This window comes from Melanerpes formicivorus, unplaced genomic scaffold (genome assembly GCF_026170545.1).
Source record: "Melanerpes formicivorus ecotype bairdi unplaced genomic scaffold, bMelFor1.0.p_v2 SCAF_520, whole genome shotgun sequence".
NCBI classification, from domain to species: Eukaryota; Metazoa; Chordata; class Aves; order Piciformes; family Picidae; genus Melanerpes; species Melanerpes formicivorus.
Window position 1 is genome coordinate 93,340 of NW_027142872.1, and position 21,057 is coordinate 114,396.

Genomic DNA, 21,057 nt, shown 5'->3' on the forward strand with positions numbered 1-21,057 from the left:
AAGTGGGATGATGAGACCCTGAGACACGGAGTGGTGTGTGGTGGATCCCTCTGCTCTCAGCAGTGTCTGGTGGCTTCTCAGGGTGACATGGGAGCATGGTCACCCTCCAGCTGAGGGGCAAAGCAGGGTGACAGAGAGTCCATGGGAAGCTCTCCCACTCTTGCCTTTTACCCTCAGCCAGGACCAAGGTGTGCTCCAGCCTAGGAGCTGAAGGAAAGTCCCTGAGAAGCAGTAGGTGTCTATGTGACAGGGGAGGGTCTGTGGGGAGTGATTTTGGCTGTGCTGAGAGAATTCTTCCGACTTGTCACTGTCTCCTTCTCTTCTGGCATAGCCAAAGGCAGCAGATGGCCAACAGCAGCTCCATCACCCACTTCCTCCTCCTGCCATTCCCAGGCACAAGGCAGCTGCAGCTCCTGCACTTCTGCCTCTTCCTGGCCATCTACCTGGCTGCCCTGCTGGGCAATGGCCTCATCATCACCACCATAGCCTGCGACCACCACCTCCACACCCCCATGTACTTCTTCCTCCTCAACCTCGGCCTCCTCGACCTGGGATCCATCTCCACCACTGTCCCCAAATCCATGGCCAATTCCCTGAGGGACACCAGGGACATCTCCTATGCAGGATGTGTTGCCCAGGTCTTTCTGTTTGTCTTTTTCATGCCAGCAGAGTATTTTCTGCTCACCACCATGTCCTACGATCGCTACATTGCCATCTGCAGACCCCTGCACTATGAGACCCTCCTGGGCAGCAGAGTTTGTCTCCACATGGCAGCAGCTGCCTGGGCCTGTGGCTTTCTCTATGCTGTGCTACACACAGCCAATACATTTTCCCTGCCCCTCTGCCAGGGAAATGCTCTGGACCAGTTCTTCTGTGAAATCCCCCAAATCCTCAAGCTCTCCTGCTCCACATCCTACCTCAGGGAACTTTGGCTTATTCTGCTCGGTGTCTGTTTAGTCTTTGTCTGTTTTGTGTTCATTGTGGTGTCCTATGTGCAGATCTTCAGGGCAGTGCTGAGGATGCCCTCTCAGCAGGGACGCCACAAAGCCTTTGCCACCTGCCTCCCTCACCTGGCTGTGGTCTCCCTGTTTATCACTACTGCCTCATTTGCATACCTGAAGCCCTCCTCCATCTCCTCCCCATCCCTGGATCTGGTGGTGTCAGTTCTGTACTCAGTGGTGCCTCCAGCAGTGAACCCTCTCATCTACAGCCTGAGGAACCAGGAGCTCAAGGCTGCCCTGAGGCAACTGATCACTGGATGGTTTCAGAAGCAATAAACTCTTTGTCTTCTCCTGCAGAGCAGTTCTGATGTCACTCAGTGCAGGCCCAGCCTGGCTGCTGGAGTTCTGGCTGCTGCTGGGGCTGTTCCCCTTGTGAGAATGTTGTTCCCACACAAATGTCTTTCTTCAGACCGTTTCTGGTTCCTTGTTTGTCTGTTTGATGTGACCCAGAGACTGTGTATGTGAGGAGCTGTGCTCCCTGTGTGTGCTGAACATAATAAAGGACCCTGCAGGGAGTTGTTTCTCTGAGTCCCTTCCTCCAAGGCTTCTGTGGAGCTGCAGGGCAGTGCCTGTGTGCAGAAGTGGAGGGGCAGAGTCCCAGCACAGCAGCAGTGCCAGGGAGCCCCAGAGCTTGGATTGTCCTCAGGTGCTCTTTCTTCCACCCTCTCCTGCTGAGCCTCTGTGCTGGGGCAAGGCCTGAGTGCTCTGGTAGCTTGGGCACTGTGCTGCTGTGTGGCAGTGCCGGGACTGCAGGCAAGGGCTGCTTGTGGGAGAGAGCTGTGCTCCAGAGCAGCACTGCCATCAGAACAGGAGGAGTCCTCATGCCTTCATACCCCAATCCCCTCCCATTACAGACTGCACCTACTCAGAGTCCATACTGGATACCCTGAGCCCCTTGAAGCATAGACTCAGCCCAAGCATGGTTCCTTTAACCCCTCCCAGTACAGATGTGGCCTCATCCCAGCACAAATTGGATCATACTGTCCTCTAGCACTGCAGCCTTGGTCCCATCCCAGTACAGAATCTATCCCCTGGCTCTTTTCCCAGTACTGAATGCATCCATCCCAGTACAAACTGCACACCCTCATACCCTCTGAGTGCAGTCTGGGCCCTGTCCCAGTCCAAACAGGATCCCTTTCATCCCTCCAGGTACACATTAGGCCTTGTCCCAATAAAATGTGAATCCCCTTATGCCCTTACAGTGCTGCCTGGGCCCTGTTCCAGTACAAGCTGTGATCCCTGGGCACATTCCACTACAGTCTGGTCCCCACATAGTACAGTTGGGAACCCTCCCAGTACAGACCTGGTCACATCTCAGTACAAACTGCATTTCCTGAACCCTTCCCAGCTCAGATGTGCTCTTATCCCAGGACAAACTGCATCACTTTGCCATCTCCCATACAGTTTCCTGTGCCACTACAAAGTGCATCCCTTGGACCCTTTCCCAGTACCTACTGCATCCCTCCACATGTTAACTGTGTACACTGGTTCCAATCCAGTACAGACTGGGCCCACTCCCTGTACAAACTGCATCTCCTGACTCCTTCCCAGTACAGACTAGGCCCTGTCCAAGACAAACTGGTGCCCTGATCCCATCCCAGTAAAGTGCAGGTCCTGTCCCAGAGGAAATGGATCAATGGCATCACCCAGTACATACTGGGGACCTGCCCAGTGCAAACTGCATCTCCTGATCTCCTCCCAGTACAGACAGGGTCTCATCCCATAGCAAAGTTGAAGCTCTGACCTCCTCCAAGTGCCAAGTGCTTTGCTCCCACTGCAAACCAGAGAACAGGACTCCTTCCCAGTACAGACTGTGCCTGCTCCCAGGAAAAGCTGCACCACCTGAACCCCTCCCAGGACAAGACTGGAACCACTCCCAGTACATGCTGTGTTCCTTAACCACCTCCCAGACAGACTGGGCTGCATCCCAGTACAACTTGAGTCCCCTGGACACATCCCAATACAGTCTGGGACTCATCCCAGTACATATTGGGATCCTTAATACCCTCCCACCACAGGCTGGGCCCTGTTACAGTTACAATTCCATACCCTAATCACACCAGAGTCCAGCCTGGGCCATCTCCCAGTTCAAACTGGCTCTCATTAATATCTCCAAGTACAGCCCAGGCCTTGTCCCAGTACAAACTGATTCCACTCATCCCATCCTGTCCTGTTTGATATTTTTATCAGTGCTATAGACAGAGGGATGGAGACACCATCAGCAAGTGTGCAGATGGCACCAAGCTGATGGTGCTGTTGAGATGCCAGAGGGACAGGATGGCATCCAGAGGGATCTGGACAGGCTGGAGAGGTGGTGCCCAGGTAACCCTCATGAGGTTCACCAAGAGCAAGAGCAGGGTCCTGCAGCTGGGCTGGAGCAATCCTCACTATCAATACAGGCTGGGAGAGGAGGTGGTAGAAAGCAGCCCTGAGGAGAAGGTCTTGGGGGTGCTGGTGGGGGAGAAGCTGGACAGGAGCAGGCAGTGTGAGCTTGCATCCCAGAAGGCCAATGGGAGCCTGGGCTGTATGCTAAGCAGCATGGCCTGAGATGGAGAGAGAGGATCCTGCCACTTTGCTCTGGTAAGACCTCCCCTGAAGCCCTCAACACAGGAAGGACATGGAGCTGATGGAGCAGATCCACAGGAGGGCCACAGAAATGATCAGGGGCTTGTATCAGCTCTGCTATGAGGACAGGCTGAGGGAACTGGGGGTGTTCAGCCTGGAGAAGAGAAGGCTCTGGGGAGACCTAATAGCAGCCTTCTAGTACCTGAATAGGGACACAAGAAGGATGGAGAGAGACTGTTTGCAGAGGCCTGCAGGGACAGGATGAGAGGCAATGGAATCAAACTGGAGAAAAGTAGATTCAAATAGGTTATGAGGAAGAACTCCTTCACTATGAGGGTGGTGGAACACTGGAACAGGTGTCCCAGGGAGGTGATTGAGGCCTCTTCCTGGAGATATTCAAGGTGAGGCTCCCAGTTCAGACTTCCTGTGCTCTGACCCTCACCTGCATCCCCTCCCATCCCTGACTGACCCTGCTTGGCACCTGGCACAGGGTAGGGGCGGGGAGCTGCCAGAGGAAGAGGAGTAGGAGGTGGCCTGTAGACTGGAAGCTCATGGACACCAGGAGCAGATGGGTGGCAATGCCATGGGCAGCTCAGCTGTGCCTCAGGATCTCCTGCACAGCAGCAGCCACAAGGCTGGGCAGGGGCTGGGAGCTCACTGCTGGCTCAGCAGCTGATAAGGCAGCAGAAGGAAGAGGGCAGGAAAGGGAATGGGAGGTCACTTCTTGATGCAGCAGCTGAGAGGGCAGCCCCTGAATCCTGCCTGGCCTCTGTGCTTTTGGCCTCCCAGCTGCCAGAGTCCCCAGCTGAAGGCATGTGGAGGGCAAGGGACTTGTGTGACTCCCTGTCCCTAAGCACCTGGTTGCCCCTGCAGGAATAGCCTTGGAGCTGGGTTGTTACCTCCCTGCCAACTGAGGGCCTGAGGGGACAGCAGCAGGGACAGGGCTTGGTTGTGGCTGCTGGAGAAGCTGAAAGGCAGCAGCAGGGACCTGCCTTGGAAGGCCCTGGAGATGTTTCTTGTGGCTGCTCAGCTGCCAGGCCACAAGCAGGCTGAGGCCTTGGGGCAGCATTGGGACATCAGGGATGGCTGAGAAGCTCCTAGGGCAGGAGAAGCCACAGGACCATGAGGTGAGTGTGAGCTCACTGAAAACTCCAATCCCTTTGTGTCATTGGCCAGCAGAAGGCCCAGGGCTGGGCTGGGGACTGCCAAGCTGAGAGGCAGCAGCAGGGAGGTGCCTTGGGTGTTGCTTTGGAGCTGGAGGTTCTGCTCTGTGCCCAGGCAGAAAGGCCTCCATCAGGAACCGTTCCCAATGGCCTGGGATGGAGCAGAGGCTGAGCAGAGTGCAGAAGGCCAAGTGCAGCTGGGCTGTGGTAGGAGGAGTGTGGCCACCCAGACACAGAAGTTGTCCTCCCCTGCACTCAGCACTGCTGTGGCCACATCTGGATTCTTAGTGTCTGGCTTTGGGACTTCTGCTCTGAAGGAGTTTTGAAGAGTCTGAGAAGCTTCAGAGGATATCTGGAAGGGCTGAGGTGGAGAGCGAGAGGGACTGGGGCTTCTGTAACCTGGTGAAGTCCAAGCTCAGGGCACTACAGATGCAGTGTGCACCTACTTGAAATCTGGGGATGATGGAGCTTCTGGTGGTTGTAAGACAGGAAGACAACCTCCATAGAGTGCAAGTTTTAAGGCTGAGAGTGGAGGTGAACTGGTTTGAGGCCAGGCAGATACTCTCTTGGCCCTGAGAGTGTACAGGAGGTGAGGACAAAGAAGAGCCAATCAAAGGGGATTCTTGTGGTCCAAGAGGTCCTGGCTCTGTGTTTCAAGAAATGGCCATGGAGAGTAGAGACAGAGCAGGGAGGGTACAGAAATGTCGTGGTGAGAGCTGCTAGGAAAGCAAGATGGGTGTCAAGAGCATGAAGGGAAAGAGCTGCAGGCATGGGGCAGTATAGCACCACCTGCAAGGCTGAAAGCTCAACAGGACTGAGGTCTTTCTCCTCCTGTCTATGCCAGTTGGCTCTGCCTCCAGGGCCAGGGAGAGGAAATTTTAGCTTGAGTCTCTCTGCATCTGACTGCCCAGGCTCTGTGGTCAGGGCTTGGCCTTTCTGCTGCAGAAACCAAACCCAGTGTGGGGGACAGTGTAGGACAACCTGTGGTGGGGATGGCAATGATCACTGGCAAGGCTGGAAGTCATCAGGAGAATCCAAAGCTTTGCCCTCTTGACTGTGGCAATCATCCACCACCAAGGGCTGTGAGGAGACTTCCTAAGGCACCAGGGGGTCCTCAGTGCTTCCTTAAACACCCCCAGGAAGGCTGGGGGCTGTCATCCCCTTGTCCTTCTCTCAGCATCACAAACCCCACAGCCCACAGCACCTGAGGAGCCCTGACCCATACATGAGGGACAGGATCTGCCTGCCCAGGCACTGTGGCCAGGATTTGGCCTTTCTGCTCCATATACCATACCCAGAGTTTGCTCTCCTGCACTTTGCCTTTGTCTGCTGCAATCATGGCCTCCACCGAGCTGCTCTAAGGAGCCCTTGGGAGGCTTTGTTGGTAATGCCCCTCAGTGGGGCCAATCAGTGCTTCAAGGCACTTTGTGTTTTCCTTCTGACTTCTGAAGAAGTTTCTTCAGTCTTCTCTCAGTACCTGAGGTTCCTGCAATGAGTCCCAAGTGCCCTAAGGAGATGTTTGTGTCTCTGCAATCTTCTTCAGGGTTTCAAAGTGCACCTCACAAAGCTCAATTTTGTATGCCAAAGATAAAATATTTTACTCCATTTCAGTTTAGAGAAGAGATGATAATTCCCCAAGTGACACTGACCCAGGCTGTCTCAGCAGGACATCTGCACTTGCAGGAACATCTGTCCTTCAGGGCTGACATTGAATGGACAACTTTGCTCCCCACCTTCTCCAACCTCCCCATTGCTGTCACTGCCCACCTGGGGCTTACAAAGTGATTCAGCAGAAATGTGTTCTAATCCAAGAGCCTCTGAATGACAGAGTGGACAAGGACAAGGCTGACCCTGAGTGACTGCAAGGGATCCTGAATTCAAATCTCTTCCTATGGCTGTGCCTGGAGAGAAGCACCAAGCACACAGACACAGGGACAGAGCTGGCTGGGTTCAGTGCAGATAGAAACCTTGCTCCTGGTGACAACAAGGGTGTGTGTCCAAAGACACAGAGAGGTGGAGAGGTGGCTGGCGGAGGGTGCCCGGGAGTTCAGTTTCCTCCTCCTGGAGCTCAGGACAAACACTCACAAAGCTTTGGCATTCTTAGGGCAAAAGAACTGAGCCTGGAGAAGTCTGACTTGGTGCTGGCCCTTGGTGCAGGTTGTGCCTGAGAGATGTCTGCGTGGGGGAGATGCTGGACACAGCTGCTGTGATCCAGGAGAGCTCCAAGGCTCTGGCTTTAGGGTCACTGTTTTTAGAGGGGGAGATCATTGACTTCCATCAGGTGTTTCTCTGAGCTGGAGAACCTTGGATGCTGAATCATCCTGGGATCTTTTGCCCCTTGCACAGACCCTGAAGTTTTTGACTTTCAGAGTTTTCTATCACCTCCCTGTTGGCTGTGATCCAAGCACAGATGCACTGAGCTGGCAGGAGGTGAACAACCCCCAAGCCACAGGGAGAGAAGTGCAAGGCTGGGAGAGCAAGGGTGCAGCACACCAAGGACACCTCTCAGTTCTCTATTTCTCTCTGTCCTGATCCATCCCTGGCTTACCCTGGGCTAGCTCATGGACTAGGCCTTTTCTTTGTTTGTTTGTTTTTAACCTAAAATGAGAATGCATGTTGTGTTATAAGGAATTTTGACTTTCCCATTAACTATTTAAAACTAAGGCAAACTGGTGAGGTAACACAGAAATCCATAGGAACGTTTTCTCTAGTCACACAACAATTAAACAATCATAACAGCCAGTCCTAATTCACACGGTGCTGTGGTGCATTCTTCTGAGTGATGCTTTTGATCCCAGATTACCATAGCAGTTGTTGTGATCGATGTTCGACTGCATGGGAAATGCTGTGTGCTCATGGCCTTGATTCCTCTGCCATTGTTCATTGTGATGATTGCAGTTGGCATGGGGTAGACATTTCTTGCTGGTGTCACTAAAGCCCCTTAGCTATAAAATATACATCCTCTCTTTTGTTTTGTTGATTTTTTCTTGATAGATTTTTTACTTTTATTAAATTTTGGGTTTTATTATTTTTATTTTTTTAAATTTTATTTTTAATTTTAATTTTTAAGTATTTTATTTTAAAATATTTTTCTTAATTTTAATTTTTAATCCAATTTTAAAAATTTATTATTTTTTGATCTTATATTATTTTTTAAAAACTATTTTAATTATTTTTGTATTGTTTGCTTTATTTAATCTATTTTTAAATTTTCTATAATTTTTATTTCAATTTAAAAAATTAATCATTTTTTAAATATCTTAATTTTTTATTTAATCTATTTTTTAATATTTTAATTTTATTTTGTTTTGGTTTTATTGTTTTACCTTTTAAAAAAAATTATTTTTTACATTTTTTTATTTATATTTTGTATTTTATTTTTTAATACTTTTTTAATGAATTTTTATTTTTTAATTTTAATTATTTTTATTTAATTTTTATAATCTAATTTTTAATATAATTAAAGTTTTTAATATGCCTTTTAAATATTTTTTCTTTTGTTGTTATCTGTATTTTTTGGTCTATAATTTTTAATTTTTTTTAGATAATTTTATTTTTCTTTTAAGTCTTTTTTTATTGATTGATTTTGTTACAGCTTTTAGTTTTTCTTGAATTTTATTTAACATACTTTAATCTTGTATTAATTAATTTTTAATGTTATTTTATAATCTAATTTTTTAATTACTTTTTTATTTAATTTTAAATTTTATTTTATTTTATTTTTTCCTTTTTTATTTTATTTTTAACCTTTTTTGTATTTAATATTTTGTCCTTATTTTTCATTTTAACTTTTGTAAATTTCTATTTTGCTAATAATCCTTATGCTTTTTGTTAATAGTTATTTTTTGTTAGTAATCCTTATGGGGTTTATTTGTTTGGGTTTTTTTTAATTATTATTATGTTAAATTGTTTTTTATATTAAATATTTTTCTTTCTTTTCTATAATTTGCTTTTTTTATTATTATTATTGTTGTTATTTCGTACTTTTCCTTTGTAGTAGTACTTTGTGCTATTAGCCAAACACCAAACTCAGGTGTGAGAGGCAATGCACCAGAATGGACTCTCCAGACTGTCTATTAGCTGAGGAAGGAGGTGGATGTGGAAAGTTTAATACATCTGATTGGTGCCTAAAGACTGAGGACAATGGGGAGGCAGCAATAAAATATAGCCACCAACAGCAGGAAAATAGCTCATGGACCAGTCCAAACCTGGCAAGGACTGGCGTGGGACACATTGTCTTGGTTGCCTGGTGGGCCATGGGTCAAACGAGTGTCATTCTTCTCTCTCTGTGCAACAGCAGCTCTAATCTTTCTACCATGTCTGATACCCTGGTTTGTATGGCTTATCCATCCTGCAGTCAGCCAGGTGCAGGTTGTAGCCATATCAAGTGAGCCAGAAAAGCTATAAAAAAGAGCAGTATGATGTATCTGCAAATCAGACCAACATCAGAAATGAGCCAAGAGGAAAAGATTAAGTTAATGGTTAATTAAATTTGTAAAGACAATTATTAAAGCAAGAAGAGGAGGGGTTGATGGGATCAAAAGGAGAGAGTGTCTTTACAAAGGAAGAATTGGCTAAGAGGGAGTTGGAAGAGAAAGGGAGGAACCAGACAGTTCCCCTTCTCTGTGTGTATGTAAATCACAGAGGGGCCTCTGCTAAGTCCCTTCCCTTGAACCATGCTGTAAATCAGTAGGGGTCTGTCCAGAGTCAGCAGACACTGAACACAGCCTGAACTGCTGAACTTTTAGGCCAGAGCACAGGCTTAAGAGACTACTGAATATTAACTTCTCCACCCAGAGAAGTGGAGAACCTAATTTAAATGAAGATAGGATGCATGAAGCAGGGAGGGTTCATGTGAAGTGGGACATGGAGCAGGGGTCTTAAGAAAGACTAAATCTTGAGTACCTGAGCCAGTGGGGAAAGGGAGAGGGAAATCTGCACCCAGAAATGTAGGATGAAAGGGGAGCTGTGCCTTCAGCAGTGAGAGAGACCCCACAGGGAGTTGTCCTGTGGACTCTGCCTTTATTCAAAGGAAGTTTTACAAGACTCCTCTGTCTCTGTTATGAACTTCTAGATGGGAAGAATTTTTCCTTGCATGTTGCACACCCAGGGAGCACAGCTGCTCCTGTCTGCAGCCTCTGGGTCACAGCAGACAGGCCAGCACTGAATCAGAAATGGTCTAAAGAAAGACTGTGGTGGGGAAACAACATTCCCACAAAGGGAACAGCACCAGCAGCAGCCAAAAGGAGAGAAAGTAGACTGTGAGTGACATCAGAACTGCTCTGCAGGAGAAGACAAAGAGTTTATTGCTTCTGAAAGCATCCGGCGGTCATTTTTCTGAGGGCATCCTTGAGCTCCTGGTTCCTCAGGCTGTAGATGAGAGGGTTCACTGCTGGAGGCACCACTGAGTACAGAACTGCCATCACCAGGTCCAGGGATGGGGAAGAAATGGAGGAGGGCTTCAGGTGGGCAAGAATTACAGTGCTGACAAACAGGGAGACCACAGCCAGGTGAGGGAGGCAGGTGGCAAAGGCTTTATGGCGTCCCTGCTGAGAGGGGATCCTCAGCACTGCCCTGAAGATCTGCACATAGGACACCACAATCAACACAAAACAGACAAAGTATAAACAGGCACTGACCAAAATAAGCCAAAGTTCCCTGAGGTAGGATGTGGAGCAGGAGAGCTTGAGGATCTGGGGGATTTCACAGAAGAACTGGTGCAGAGCATTGCCCTGGCAGAGGGGCAAGGAAAATGTATTGGCTGTGTGCAGCACAGCAGTGAGAAAGCCACAGCCCCAGACAGCTGCTGCCAGGTGGAGACAAACTCTGCTGCCCAGGAGGGTCTCATAGTGCAGGGGTCTGCAGATGGCAACGTAGCGATCGTAGGACATGGTGGTGAGGAGAAAATACTCTGCATCAATTAGGAATACATAAAAGAAGACCTGGAGAACACATCCTGCATAGGAGATGTCAATCGTGTCTCTCAGGGAATTGGCCATGGATTTTGGCACAGTGGTGGAGATGGCACCCAGGTCAAGGAGGGCAAGGTTGAGGAGGAAGAAGTACATGGGGGTGTGGAGGTGGTGGTCGCAGGCTATGGTGGTGATGATGAGGCCATTGCCCAGCAGGGCAGCCAGGTAGATGGCCAGGAAGAGGCAGAAGTGCAGGAGCTGAAGCTGCCTTGTGCCTGGGAAGGGCAGGAGGAGGAAGTGGGTGATGGAGCTGCTGTTGGACATCTGCTGCCTGTGGGAATGTCTAAGAAAGAAAAGAGAGCAAAACTTGATGACAGACTCCTCTGAGAAGAGGCACTCCAGGGGGCACAGCAATCCCACAGCTGAAAATGATTTGCTGTCTGCTATGTTCTGGCTGAGGCTGCTGTGAGGAGCAGGAGCTCAGTCCATGTACTGCCAAGGGCTCATCTTGGCTCTGCTACACTGGAGCTACAGTGCCCATCAGGCTGTTCCCTCTGCCCTGCACTTTTCCCTGTGCTGCCTGGCAGATTTTATGCCCAAATTAGCCTTTAGGACTTCCCCCCCCCCCCCCCCCCCCCAGCTCTCTGTGCTCTGAGGAGAGCAGGGCAGCACTGCTTCAAAGGACAGTTCTGTGAACTCTTCTCTGTCCCAGCCCAGAGGTACAGATGTGAGAGACAGAGTAGGACACAGCCGCTCCTGAAGAGAATCAAAGGACTCTGGGAGCAGAGTGCTGACCCCCAAGGAAAGGCTCAGCACTGTCCAGTACACTATGGGAGATCTGGGCCTTCCTGGGGGCAGCTCCAAGTCCAGCAGGAGGGGCAGAGCAGTCAGGGATCCTGGAGATGAGATGTTCTAAAGAGTCATTGCCCAGCAGACAGAACCCAGAGGCATCTGCAGAGAAGCACTGAGAGAGCAGCCTGAACACAGCCTCCACAAGGGCTTTTTGGCATCTTCCCCTCATCCCCAGCCCATCCCTCTCCTGCCTGAAGCTGTCACTCTCAGGAAAGGCTCAAGATCACCTCAGACTCACCCTGTCAGCACCTGCAGTGACTTCTCCTCCAGTGAGCTCTCAGCATCCTCCCAGTCCTGGCTGCCTTGAAGCTCTCTCTGCTTTCCAGATCTCTCTGAGATGCCCTGGCAGTGCCCTCAGTCCTGCTGTGCTGTGCAGAGGAGCTGCTCCTGGCCAGATCTCCATGCAGCCCAGGAGCCTGGCCCAGCTTAGCAGCAGATGATCAGCACAGGGCATTTAAAGGAGCCCTCTGGTGGCTTTGGTGCCAGGTACACCTCAGGGACGGAGAGGAAGCTGATGAAACCTCTGCAGAAGTCAAAGTTAGAGTCAAACTCTGAAGTTTCTTATAGTGTTAATAGGTTCCACTTGGGGACACTACAGGGAAAATGACCTCAGGGTCTGGTAAGAGCAGAGAAGTGAGACAATGCTGACAGGTCAGGACAAGCACCTAAAGGTGGCTCTGCTGCTGAGGAAACCTGGAGGGGTTTCATTGATCCAAAGGGCCAAGCCCTGACCCTCAGCCCCTGACAAGGTAGATCCTGTCCCTCACCTGTGGCTCAGGGTTCTGCTGGTAGCAGTGGGGAGTGAGGATGAGCAGTGAGCAGGGTAGGACCTTGTCAGGTTTTGCTGTGGTTTGACTGCAAAGAGACAACTCCTGCTGAAAAGGAATGAATTGTACCTTTAAAAATACTTTTTATCAGATGCTTTGTGCAATAAAAACCTCTCCAATTAGCTGCAGAAAACTTGGCAATAATTAGAGGTTCAGCAGTATTTAATGAGCCCCATGGAGTCTTTGGGGCTGATTACATCATCCTTAGGTAATGCCAGGAGACTCTGCCAAGGTACTGCCAAGAAGCCTCTCAAGAAGTCCAAGTCAGAAGAAAACTCCAAAGTACCTTGAAGCACTGATTGGCCTCACTGAGGCTTGTTGCTGACAAAGGCTCCCCAGGGACTCGTTAGAGCAGCTTGTTAGAGGCCAGGATTGCAGGGAGACAAAGGCAAAGTACAGGGCAGAAAAACTTGCCTTTGGTCTAAGAAGCAGAAAGGCCAAGCCCTGACCACTGCCCTTCCAATAGAACCACCTCAAAGCCTCAAAGCCAAGTTTCTCCTCACAGGCCTTGGTGGCAGAGGCAACTGCCAGAGCCAAGGGCAAAAAGCCCTTGGTCCTGTTGGGCCTCTCAGCCTTGCCAGGGCCCTTGGCCATCCCTACTGCAGCCTCTCCTACACTGTCCCATGCCTGCAGCTCTTTCCCTTCTTGCTGCTGACACCAATCTTGCTTCCCCAGCCAGCTCTCCTCCTGCCATTTCCATCCCTTCCCTGAGCTGTCTCAGCTCTCCCTGCCGTTTCCTGACACCTCTGGATGGCCTCATGCATAGCAGCTCTGCCCTTTGAGGGACATTTCTTTGGCATCCTCTCCACTCTGAACCTTCCAAACTGCACTTTCTGAAGGTTTTTGTCTTTCCACTCTCCAGAAGAGCTCCATCCTCTCTGAAACCACCCTTCAGCCATGTGCACACTGCTATGGCAGTGCTCTGAGCCTCCATTCAGCAGGCTGAAGCAGCCCAGGTCCCTCAGCCTCTCCACAGAGATGTCAATCGCCACCCTGGAAAATCTCCTCTGCAGCCTCCCCAGTTCCTGGCTTCCCCTTTGGACTTCTGAACTCTGCACCCAGATACCAGGAATCCAGATGTGGCCACAGCAGTGTTGAGCCTGCGGGAGGACAATTCCTGTGTCTGGGTGGCCACTTTTCTTCTGCCACAACCCATCTGCAGTTGGCCTTCTTCCCTGTGTGCAGGGTTTGTTCCATCCCAGGGCATTTGGAATAGGGAAAAGGACCTCAGGAAAGTCTTGCTCAGTATTGCTCTATGAAATGCAGACAGGCCTTAGGCCTGGTCCTTGAAATGGGACCTTAGGAGAATACAGAGACTTACGGCTTGCTCTTTATGGTGACGTTTGCCCCAGCTCTTCCCAGAGAGGTCCTTGCTGTCCCCTGTTCTGCTCCCTCAAGCAGACCAGCACTCACACATGCCCTGCACTCTAACAGCCATGCAAACAAAGGGGAACAAGCTCAGGGTTAGTGCTCCAACCAACTGCTTGAGACTGAAGCCCAAGGCAGGAATCCACAACCATAGCCAGGCCCAGAGCTCTGAGAAGCCCCAGGTGGTGTCTTCCTTTTGCACTTCATGCAGAATCTGCTTGGTTCCCATATCTCACTGATCACAGAATGGGCTGGGTTGGAAGGGACCTCCAAAGCTTATCTTGTCCAACCTTCCCAAGGGACATCCTCAACTAGATCAGGTTGCCCAGAGCCCTGTCAAGCCTTACCTTCAATCTCTCCAGGGATGGGACCCCAGCCCCCTCCCTGGGCAACCTGTTCCAGTGTTCCATTACCCTCATGGTGCAGAACTTGTGCTGGCTCCTCCTTCCTGCACAATCCTGCTTTGTTCCCATGTCTATGGATGTCCTTCCTCTCTGATCCATGGAAACACAGCAACTTGTGTTCAGTGCTGTGCCCACTCCTCCTTCTGAAGCAAAGACCATGCCTGGAGCCATTCCCTCCTGAGCAGCTATTTCTGCAAACTGTTTCACTCCTCCCTGGGAAGCTGATCCTGCACCTGCAGTCCTATTCCAGAGGACTGGGAGAGCAGAGATCTTCACCATAGCCTTTTGTGCTTCACTTTCTCCTGAGCAAGGCAGAAACCATCAGGCCAAGCTATGCCAAGCAGAGGTCTTTTCCTTTGCAGCATTGTTTCATTTGTGCCATTTCACATCTCCTTGGACCCAACTTTGAGTCTCTCACTGATCCGCCACAGTTGGATTTGGGAGCACTGCCCCAGGGGCACACATTCCTGACCAGCTGAGGGGTAATCTTTTCCTGCCTTTACTGCCACATCTCCAATACTTTCCCTTTCCTCCTGGTGCTGCCCACCCTGTGTGTTTGTTCCTCATTATGGGATGGTGACAGCCTGGATGGATGCACAGCCTGAGTGTTTTTCCCACAGAGGTGCCTTGACTTCAGGCAGTCAATGTTTGCTAATCAGTTAGGTTGCATCTCTGGACACATTTGGAATAGGTCTTTTTTTGATCAGGAGCCTCTTCCATCCCCATCCTGTGCTTCTAATTCTGGGTTAATAAGGGAAGTGTTCATCCACAAGCTCAACAGGAGCCACCAGTGTGCACTGGCAGCCCAGAGAGCCAATTGTATCCTGGGCTGCAGCAAGAGAAATGTGACCAGCAGGGCCAGGGAGGTGATTCTCCCGCTCTGCTCCACCCTGGTGAGACCACACCTGGAGCTCTGTGTCCAGTTCTGGACATCTATTACAAGAAGGATCTGGAGGTGCTGGAAGGTGTTCCGAGAAGGGCCATGAGGATGACCAGAGGGCTGGAGCTGCTCTGCTGTGAGGACATACTGAGAGAGTTGGGGATGTTCAGTCTGGAGAAGAGAAGGCTCCAAGGAGTCCTTCTTGTGGCCTTCCAGTATCTGAAGGAGGCTACAAGAAAGCTGGGGATGGAATTTTTAAGGTGTTGGGTAGGGATAGGACTGGGGGGGAATGGAGCAAAACTTGAAGTGTGGAGATTCAGATTGGATGTTAGGAAGAAATTCTTCCCCATGAGGGTGGAGAGACACTGGCACAGGTTGCCCAGGGAGGCGGTAGAAGTCTCATCCCTGAAGGGTTTTAATGCCAGGCTGGATGTAACTCTGAGCAACCTGCTCTGGTATGAGGTGTCCCTGCCCATGGCAGGGAGCTTGGAGCTGGATGATCCTTGAGGTCCCAAGAGGTATTATCAGGTATTGGAATTCCAGTGAATGCCCTCCCCCCTCCAGCCCTTCCTTAGGGTTCTCAGGGTTGTTGGTGCACCCCCAGCAGTTGCTCTCATCAGCTCTCTGTGTTGTGTTCTGTGTCCATCCAGAATGGACATTTGCTACCAAGGGCTTTCTTTCTAGATTCAGGTGATGAGATTTTCAGTTCCCTTTCTCCTTCTCTTCAGTCTGCTGTTCCTTCTCCTGCACTAGTGCCTGCTGGGACAGGATCCATGTGATTAAGAGGAACCCACTGGCAATTTCTGGGGAGCCTCAGATTCACTAGAGGTGATCTGCCCCATGCAATGTCCAGAGCAATGTGAACCCTACAGCACTCAAGGGAACAAATAGTTAGAAAGCAGCCCCATGGAGGACCTGGGAGTTCTGGTGGGCAGCAAGTTCTGCATGGGACAGCAATGTGCCCTGGTGGCCAAGAAGGCCAGTGGGATCCTGGAGTGCATTTGGAAGAGTGTGGTCAGCACTTCCATGGAGGTTCTCCTCCCCCTCTACTCTGCCCTGGGGAGGCCCCGCCTGGAATATTGCATCCATCTCTGGGCTCCCCAGTTCAAGAGGGACAGGGATTTGCTGCAGAGGCTGTGAGGATGCTGAAGGGACTGCAGCACTGCCTGATGAGGAGAGGCTGTGAGCCCTGAGGCTGTTTGGTCTGGAGAGGAAAAGGCTGAGAGGGCATCTGATCAATATCAATAAATATCCAAGGGCTGGGGGTCAGAAAGGAAGGGACAGGGACAGCCTCTGCTCACTTGTGCCCTGGGATGGGACAATGGGGCAATGGAAGGAAATTGCAGCACAGGAAGTTCCACATCAAAAGGAAGAAGAACTTCTTTACTGTATGAGTTTCAGAGCCCTGGAACAGGCTGCCCAGAGAGGTTGTGGAGTCTCCTTCTCTGGAGACTTGCCAGTCCTGTCTGGATGTGTTCCTGTGAGACCTGCACTGGATTCTATGGTCCTGTTCTGACAGGGGGACTCAGAGATCTCCAAAGGTCCCTTCCAATCCCTAACCCTGTGAGTTGTCACAGGGCTCTGAATCCAAAGGAGATCCCAGTAGGAAATACCAAGGTTCCAGCTACAAATCATGAAGTCTGAGCTTCATCTTCAAGGATCCTTCTGAAGTCACCTTCCACTGCCCCCTTGGGCTCTTCTAGGCTCTGAGATGATGTATCCATGTGGCAAGTCCAGGTGCCTTCAAAGCAGTGTAAGTTGTTCACAGAAGCTGAGAGGCTCCTTTCCATTTTGCTTGGAGAGGCTCCTGATTGTCATGGGTTAAGTTGACTCTGCTGCTGTTATCCAGACCATGCTGCAGCCATGCCAGCCTCAGAAATGAAAGTGCTGGCTGGAGCAAAGGATGAGGGGGCTTGAAGTTCAGGTTGCAGCATGGGAGGCTCCCTGTTCCAGTTGCTGCTTCTGGGTCCTGGGATTTTTTGGGTGTTGGCTGCTCTGCTGGGATAGCAGTGGGACAGGGAGGGGTAGGGGATCAGCTCACTGCTTTGGGCTTTTGCCTTGTTTGCTGCTGCTTGCTGCTGCTTTCCACTGTGCCTTTTCTGCACACAGGCTGAGGTCACTGTCCTTTTGTATTCTGATGATCTGATTTGCTCAGGAAACTCTTCTCTGATGAGCTCTTCTCTGATGAGCTATAGTCCTGTGGTGTGTTCACTATGTTGATGGATTTGCATTCGGGGGGCTGATGAGCTGCAGTCCTGGTTGTGCTACTGATGGTGCTGAGTATTAGCTTAGGGCAATGGTTCAGAGCTGTGCTGTCCACTGCTGGGCAGCTTGCTCTGGTTTCATCCAGAGCAATACAGGACACTCCCAAGGAAACCACTGTGAGATCTGCCCAGATGCTGGATACTGAGGAGTGGCAGGGGGTGGGGGAGAGAAGGGGCAAATTCTTAGGCTGGTGGTCACCTCTAATACTTTGAAATTTCAGCCCAGATCAAGTGCAAAATCCTCCCCAGCTGGGGAAAGGTTTGGGGAAAGCCTGTTGTTCCTGAGAGACAGAAATCACTGCAATGTGCTTGGGCCTGGCCCATGCCTCTCGAGCCCTTCTCATCTCTGTGCAGAGGGCTCAGGGGCAAGAGAAGGTCTCTGGACCTACAGACAGTACGACAGGCATGGCAGCTGTGTCAGAGAAGCAGCCTGTGCCAGGATCAGCTGCCCCTCGTAGTGAATGGTGCTTATGGCCAGGATTGTGCCCCAAATATTACCAGAACATGCTTCTGTGTGTGTGACTCAAACCCCCTTTCTCCCCCCTCCCTTCTGGAGTTGAGGGAGGGCGGGACCTTAGCAACACTGAGTCCAGGTCAACAATCTGCCTGGGCATGTTTCCACCCCTGTGGTAAACAAGGCCCAGGCTACATGTTTGTTTACCCCCGTTTACAGCGTGTGCTTATGCTCATTTGGCAAAGTCTCAGTTGATTGGTTAATTATTGTGTTAGCAGTGGATGCTGACTGGAGCAGTATTCTTTGGGGCAAATGGTAAATAGGAGTTGTTTGGTAAACAAGTGCCCCCCACGCTGGTGTCCGTGCCTATGCCTGCGTGCGTCTCTGTGCCGCTACGGTCCGCCTCGCCCGGGACTTGAAGCAGCTCCAGAAGGCCTCGCTGCACATTGCCACTGTTGCCCGGCTGGGGGCAGTGCCGTGGAGCGTGGGGTCAACTGCCGCATGAGCCATCACCACGGGAGGAAACCATGGCAGCCCCTGTGCACCACCGGTCCTGAAGCGCTACAGCCCCCAGAGCGGGGAACCTTTGCCAGGTGCTGCGCTTCATGGAGCCAGCGGCAAAAGCCTCTGAAGCTTCCCCTGGGAGGCTCCAGGACCTTTGTGCTCTGGGAGAAGCAGCAACCCCGCGGCACAGCGGCGCCGTTCTCTAGTTCCTCATGAGGGCACAGCCGTGCCACGCTGTCAGGACTCTAAACACATCACCAAGGAAAGATTTCATGAGGTTCTCAGCTCGTGAGGAAGCCAAACCTTTGCTTTATAGAATTTGGGTTCAGGTAGTGCTGAAACTGTCCTGGGTTGTGGGTTTGCCGGTCACCGACCAACCCCTCCCCCACTGCTTTTCCAATCAGTTTCAACTCTAAATTCTAGAACTCATTTGGTTCCTCTGAAGTGCCCAGGCACAAACGTTCTGCAGAGGTGGTTCCTTCATAGGGACAGTGCTGGCTGGAGCAAAGGACTACAGGGCTTGAAGTTCAGATGGCAACATGAGAGGCTTCCTGTTCTGGTTGCTGCTGTTGGGTTCTGGCTCTCAGGTGCTGGCTCTTTGCTGAGGGGGAGGGCTGCAGGGGTTGAACTCCTGACTGCTGCTGCTCACTGCTGTGCTTCTTTCTGCAAACAGCCTCAGGTCAGTGTGCATTATGGGATCTCATTTGGATTCAACTCTTTTGAGCTTATCTCAAGTCCTTATCCCAGCCCAGAGGGTTTTTTGATTCATGTGTGTATTTTTCCCTCACTTCTGTTTTGGGAGGGAACAGACAGCTTAACCTCTTCTCAGCTCTTCAACCTGTTCCAGCCCCAGAGTGGAAAGCCAACAGAAGCTTTCTGAGTTCTTCCAAAGATCTCCATGAGCTTCCCCCTACACCCTCCAAAGATCCCAAAAGTCAGTCCCAGGACCATCCAAATCCCAAACATGTAAGATCACCTGAAAGCCCCTGAGGAATGTCTCTGAGATGCCCCTCAAGACTCCTCTGAGAACCTCATTTTGCCTTCCCTCGACGGGGAACACAGCTCCAACCCATCCCTTGGGAGCAAATGCCCCCAAAATTCAGGCATTGAGGCAGGGATATCTGAAATAAAAGCAAACAGACAGGATTTGGGTAACTTTTGGGGTTTATTGAGACAATTGGTCAATGGACAGAGGATTTCTTACCCCAGGGAGACACAAAGCATTGGGGAAGAACCAGACAGACCCTGGCAAAGCCCTGCCCAGCTCCACTGGGAGCTCCAGGTATGCTGACTCAGCACTGTAATTGTTCTCATTAGCAATAATTGGTGTTCAGATGGGCAGGAGGTGTTTGTTGCTGCTGGTGTCCCCAGTCCCTGAGAATTGCAAAGGAAAAAGGGATGATTTTGGTCCTGGAAAGGCCTTCTCAGAGGGGTCACGATTACTCAAGAGATTCTAGGTGGATTTATGCCTCCCCTCCAGTGCAGGCTGCTCTCTGGTGTGGATGTAGCGGTGCTTGTTGAGATGGCCCTTCTGGGTGAAGCGCTTACTGCAATCAGCACACGTGAAAGCCTTCTCACCGGTGTGGGTGCGTCTGTGGCGACTGAGAGCGTGCCTCTGGCTGAAGCTCCTCCCACAGTCAGCACAGGTGAAAGGTTTCTCTCCAGTGTGGGTGCGGCCGTGAGCAATGAGATAGCTCCTGTGGCTGAAGCTCCTCCTGCACTCAGCACAGCTGAAAGATTTCTCGCCAGTGTGCACAGTACGGTGCTCTGTGAGATGGCTCTTCCGGGTGAAGCTCTTGCCGCAGTCGGCACAGCTGTACGGCTTCTCACCATTATGGATGAGTTGGTGCCGGATGTATCGATTACTCGTGGTGAAGCTCTTGCCACACTCGGCACAGGGGAACAGGTGCTCTCCAGTGTGGATGCGGCGATGGATGGTGAGAGTGGACCTGTGTTTGAAGCTCTTGCCGCAGTCCCTGCAGGTGAAGGCCTTTTCACTGGTGTGGGTGAGGTGGTGTTGCATAAGATGAGAGAGCTGTCTGAAGCGCTTGCCACAGCTGTCACAAGAGAAGGGCTTCTCTCCAGTGTGAGTGAGGCAGTGCTGGGTGAGAATGCCACGCAGGGTAAAGTGCTGACCGCAGTCAGCACAGGTGAAAGGTTTCTCTCCAGTGTGGGTGTGGCGGTGCTGGGTGAGATGGCCGCGCCGGGTGAAGCTCTGACCGCAGTCTACACAAATGAAAGGTTTCTCTCCAGTGTGGGTGCGGCGGTGCCGAGTGAGAGTGCCGCGCCGGGTGAAGCTCCGGCCGCAGTCAGCACAAGTGAAAGGTTTCTCTCCAGTGTGGGTGCGGCGGTGATATATGAGATGAGAGTTCCAGCGGAACCTCTTGCCACAGTCACCACAAACTAAGGGCCGGGAGCCAGGCTGCGGGCAGTGGTGCTTCACTAGCTCTGACCTACCTGGGAAGCTCTGCCCACACTCAGAGCACTGATTCAGCTCTTTGGGTGACACTGAGGGACCTGCTCTGGCTTCATCCTCCTCCATACATTCCTCCCCCTCATCCTGCTCACCTTCATCATCATTATCCTCCTCTTCATAGTTGTCATTCTGAACATCATCCTCCATCTTCTCCTCTTTTTCCTCCCCATCCTCCTCTACCTTGGCACTGCACATTGGCTTCTCCAACTTGATCTCTGGGTGCTGCTTCTCCTCCCAGCTCGTGTCTGGGTCCTTCTGTGAGGCTATACTGTGGCAGGAAGGGGTCACAGCTCTGCAATAGGGAAGATGGAAGCACCTGAGCCCAGGACCTCAAACCCTCAGATCCTGACTGGGTCATGACAGTCCCTGACTCCCAACACCCAGCTA

General features: G+C 51.0%; 2 protein-coding genes across 2 annotated transcripts; one reads left to right on the forward strand and one right to left on the reverse strand.

Annotated features, from left to right (window-relative positions):
- The first annotated feature begins 512 nt into the window (after positions 1 to 512).
- On the forward strand, positions 513 to 1,277 carry LOC137460113 (olfactory receptor 14A16-like). Its single transcript, XM_068170682.1, has one exon. It carries the CDS (start codon positions 513 to 515, stop codon positions 1,275 to 1,277), a length of 765 nt encoding a protein of 254 aa, XP_068026783.1.
- An 18,355-nt stretch (positions 1,278 to 19,632) lies between these two features.
- Positions 19,633 to 20,616, reverse strand: LOC137460114 (oocyte zinc finger protein XlCOF6-like; the record flags this gene model as incomplete). The annotated part of the gene is made up of 1 exon (XM_068170683.1): positions 19,633 to 20,616. A coding segment is annotated over one exon (969 nt), but the record flags the coding sequence as incomplete, so codon positions are not given.
- Positions 20,617 to 21,057: the final 441 nt, after the last annotated feature.

Bases quoted from the DNA above. Each gene is read 5' to 3' on its own strand.
- LOC137460113 (XM_068170682.1), top strand. From the start codon at position 513: ATGTACTTCTTCCTCCTCAACCTCGGCCTCCTCGACCTGGGATCCATC.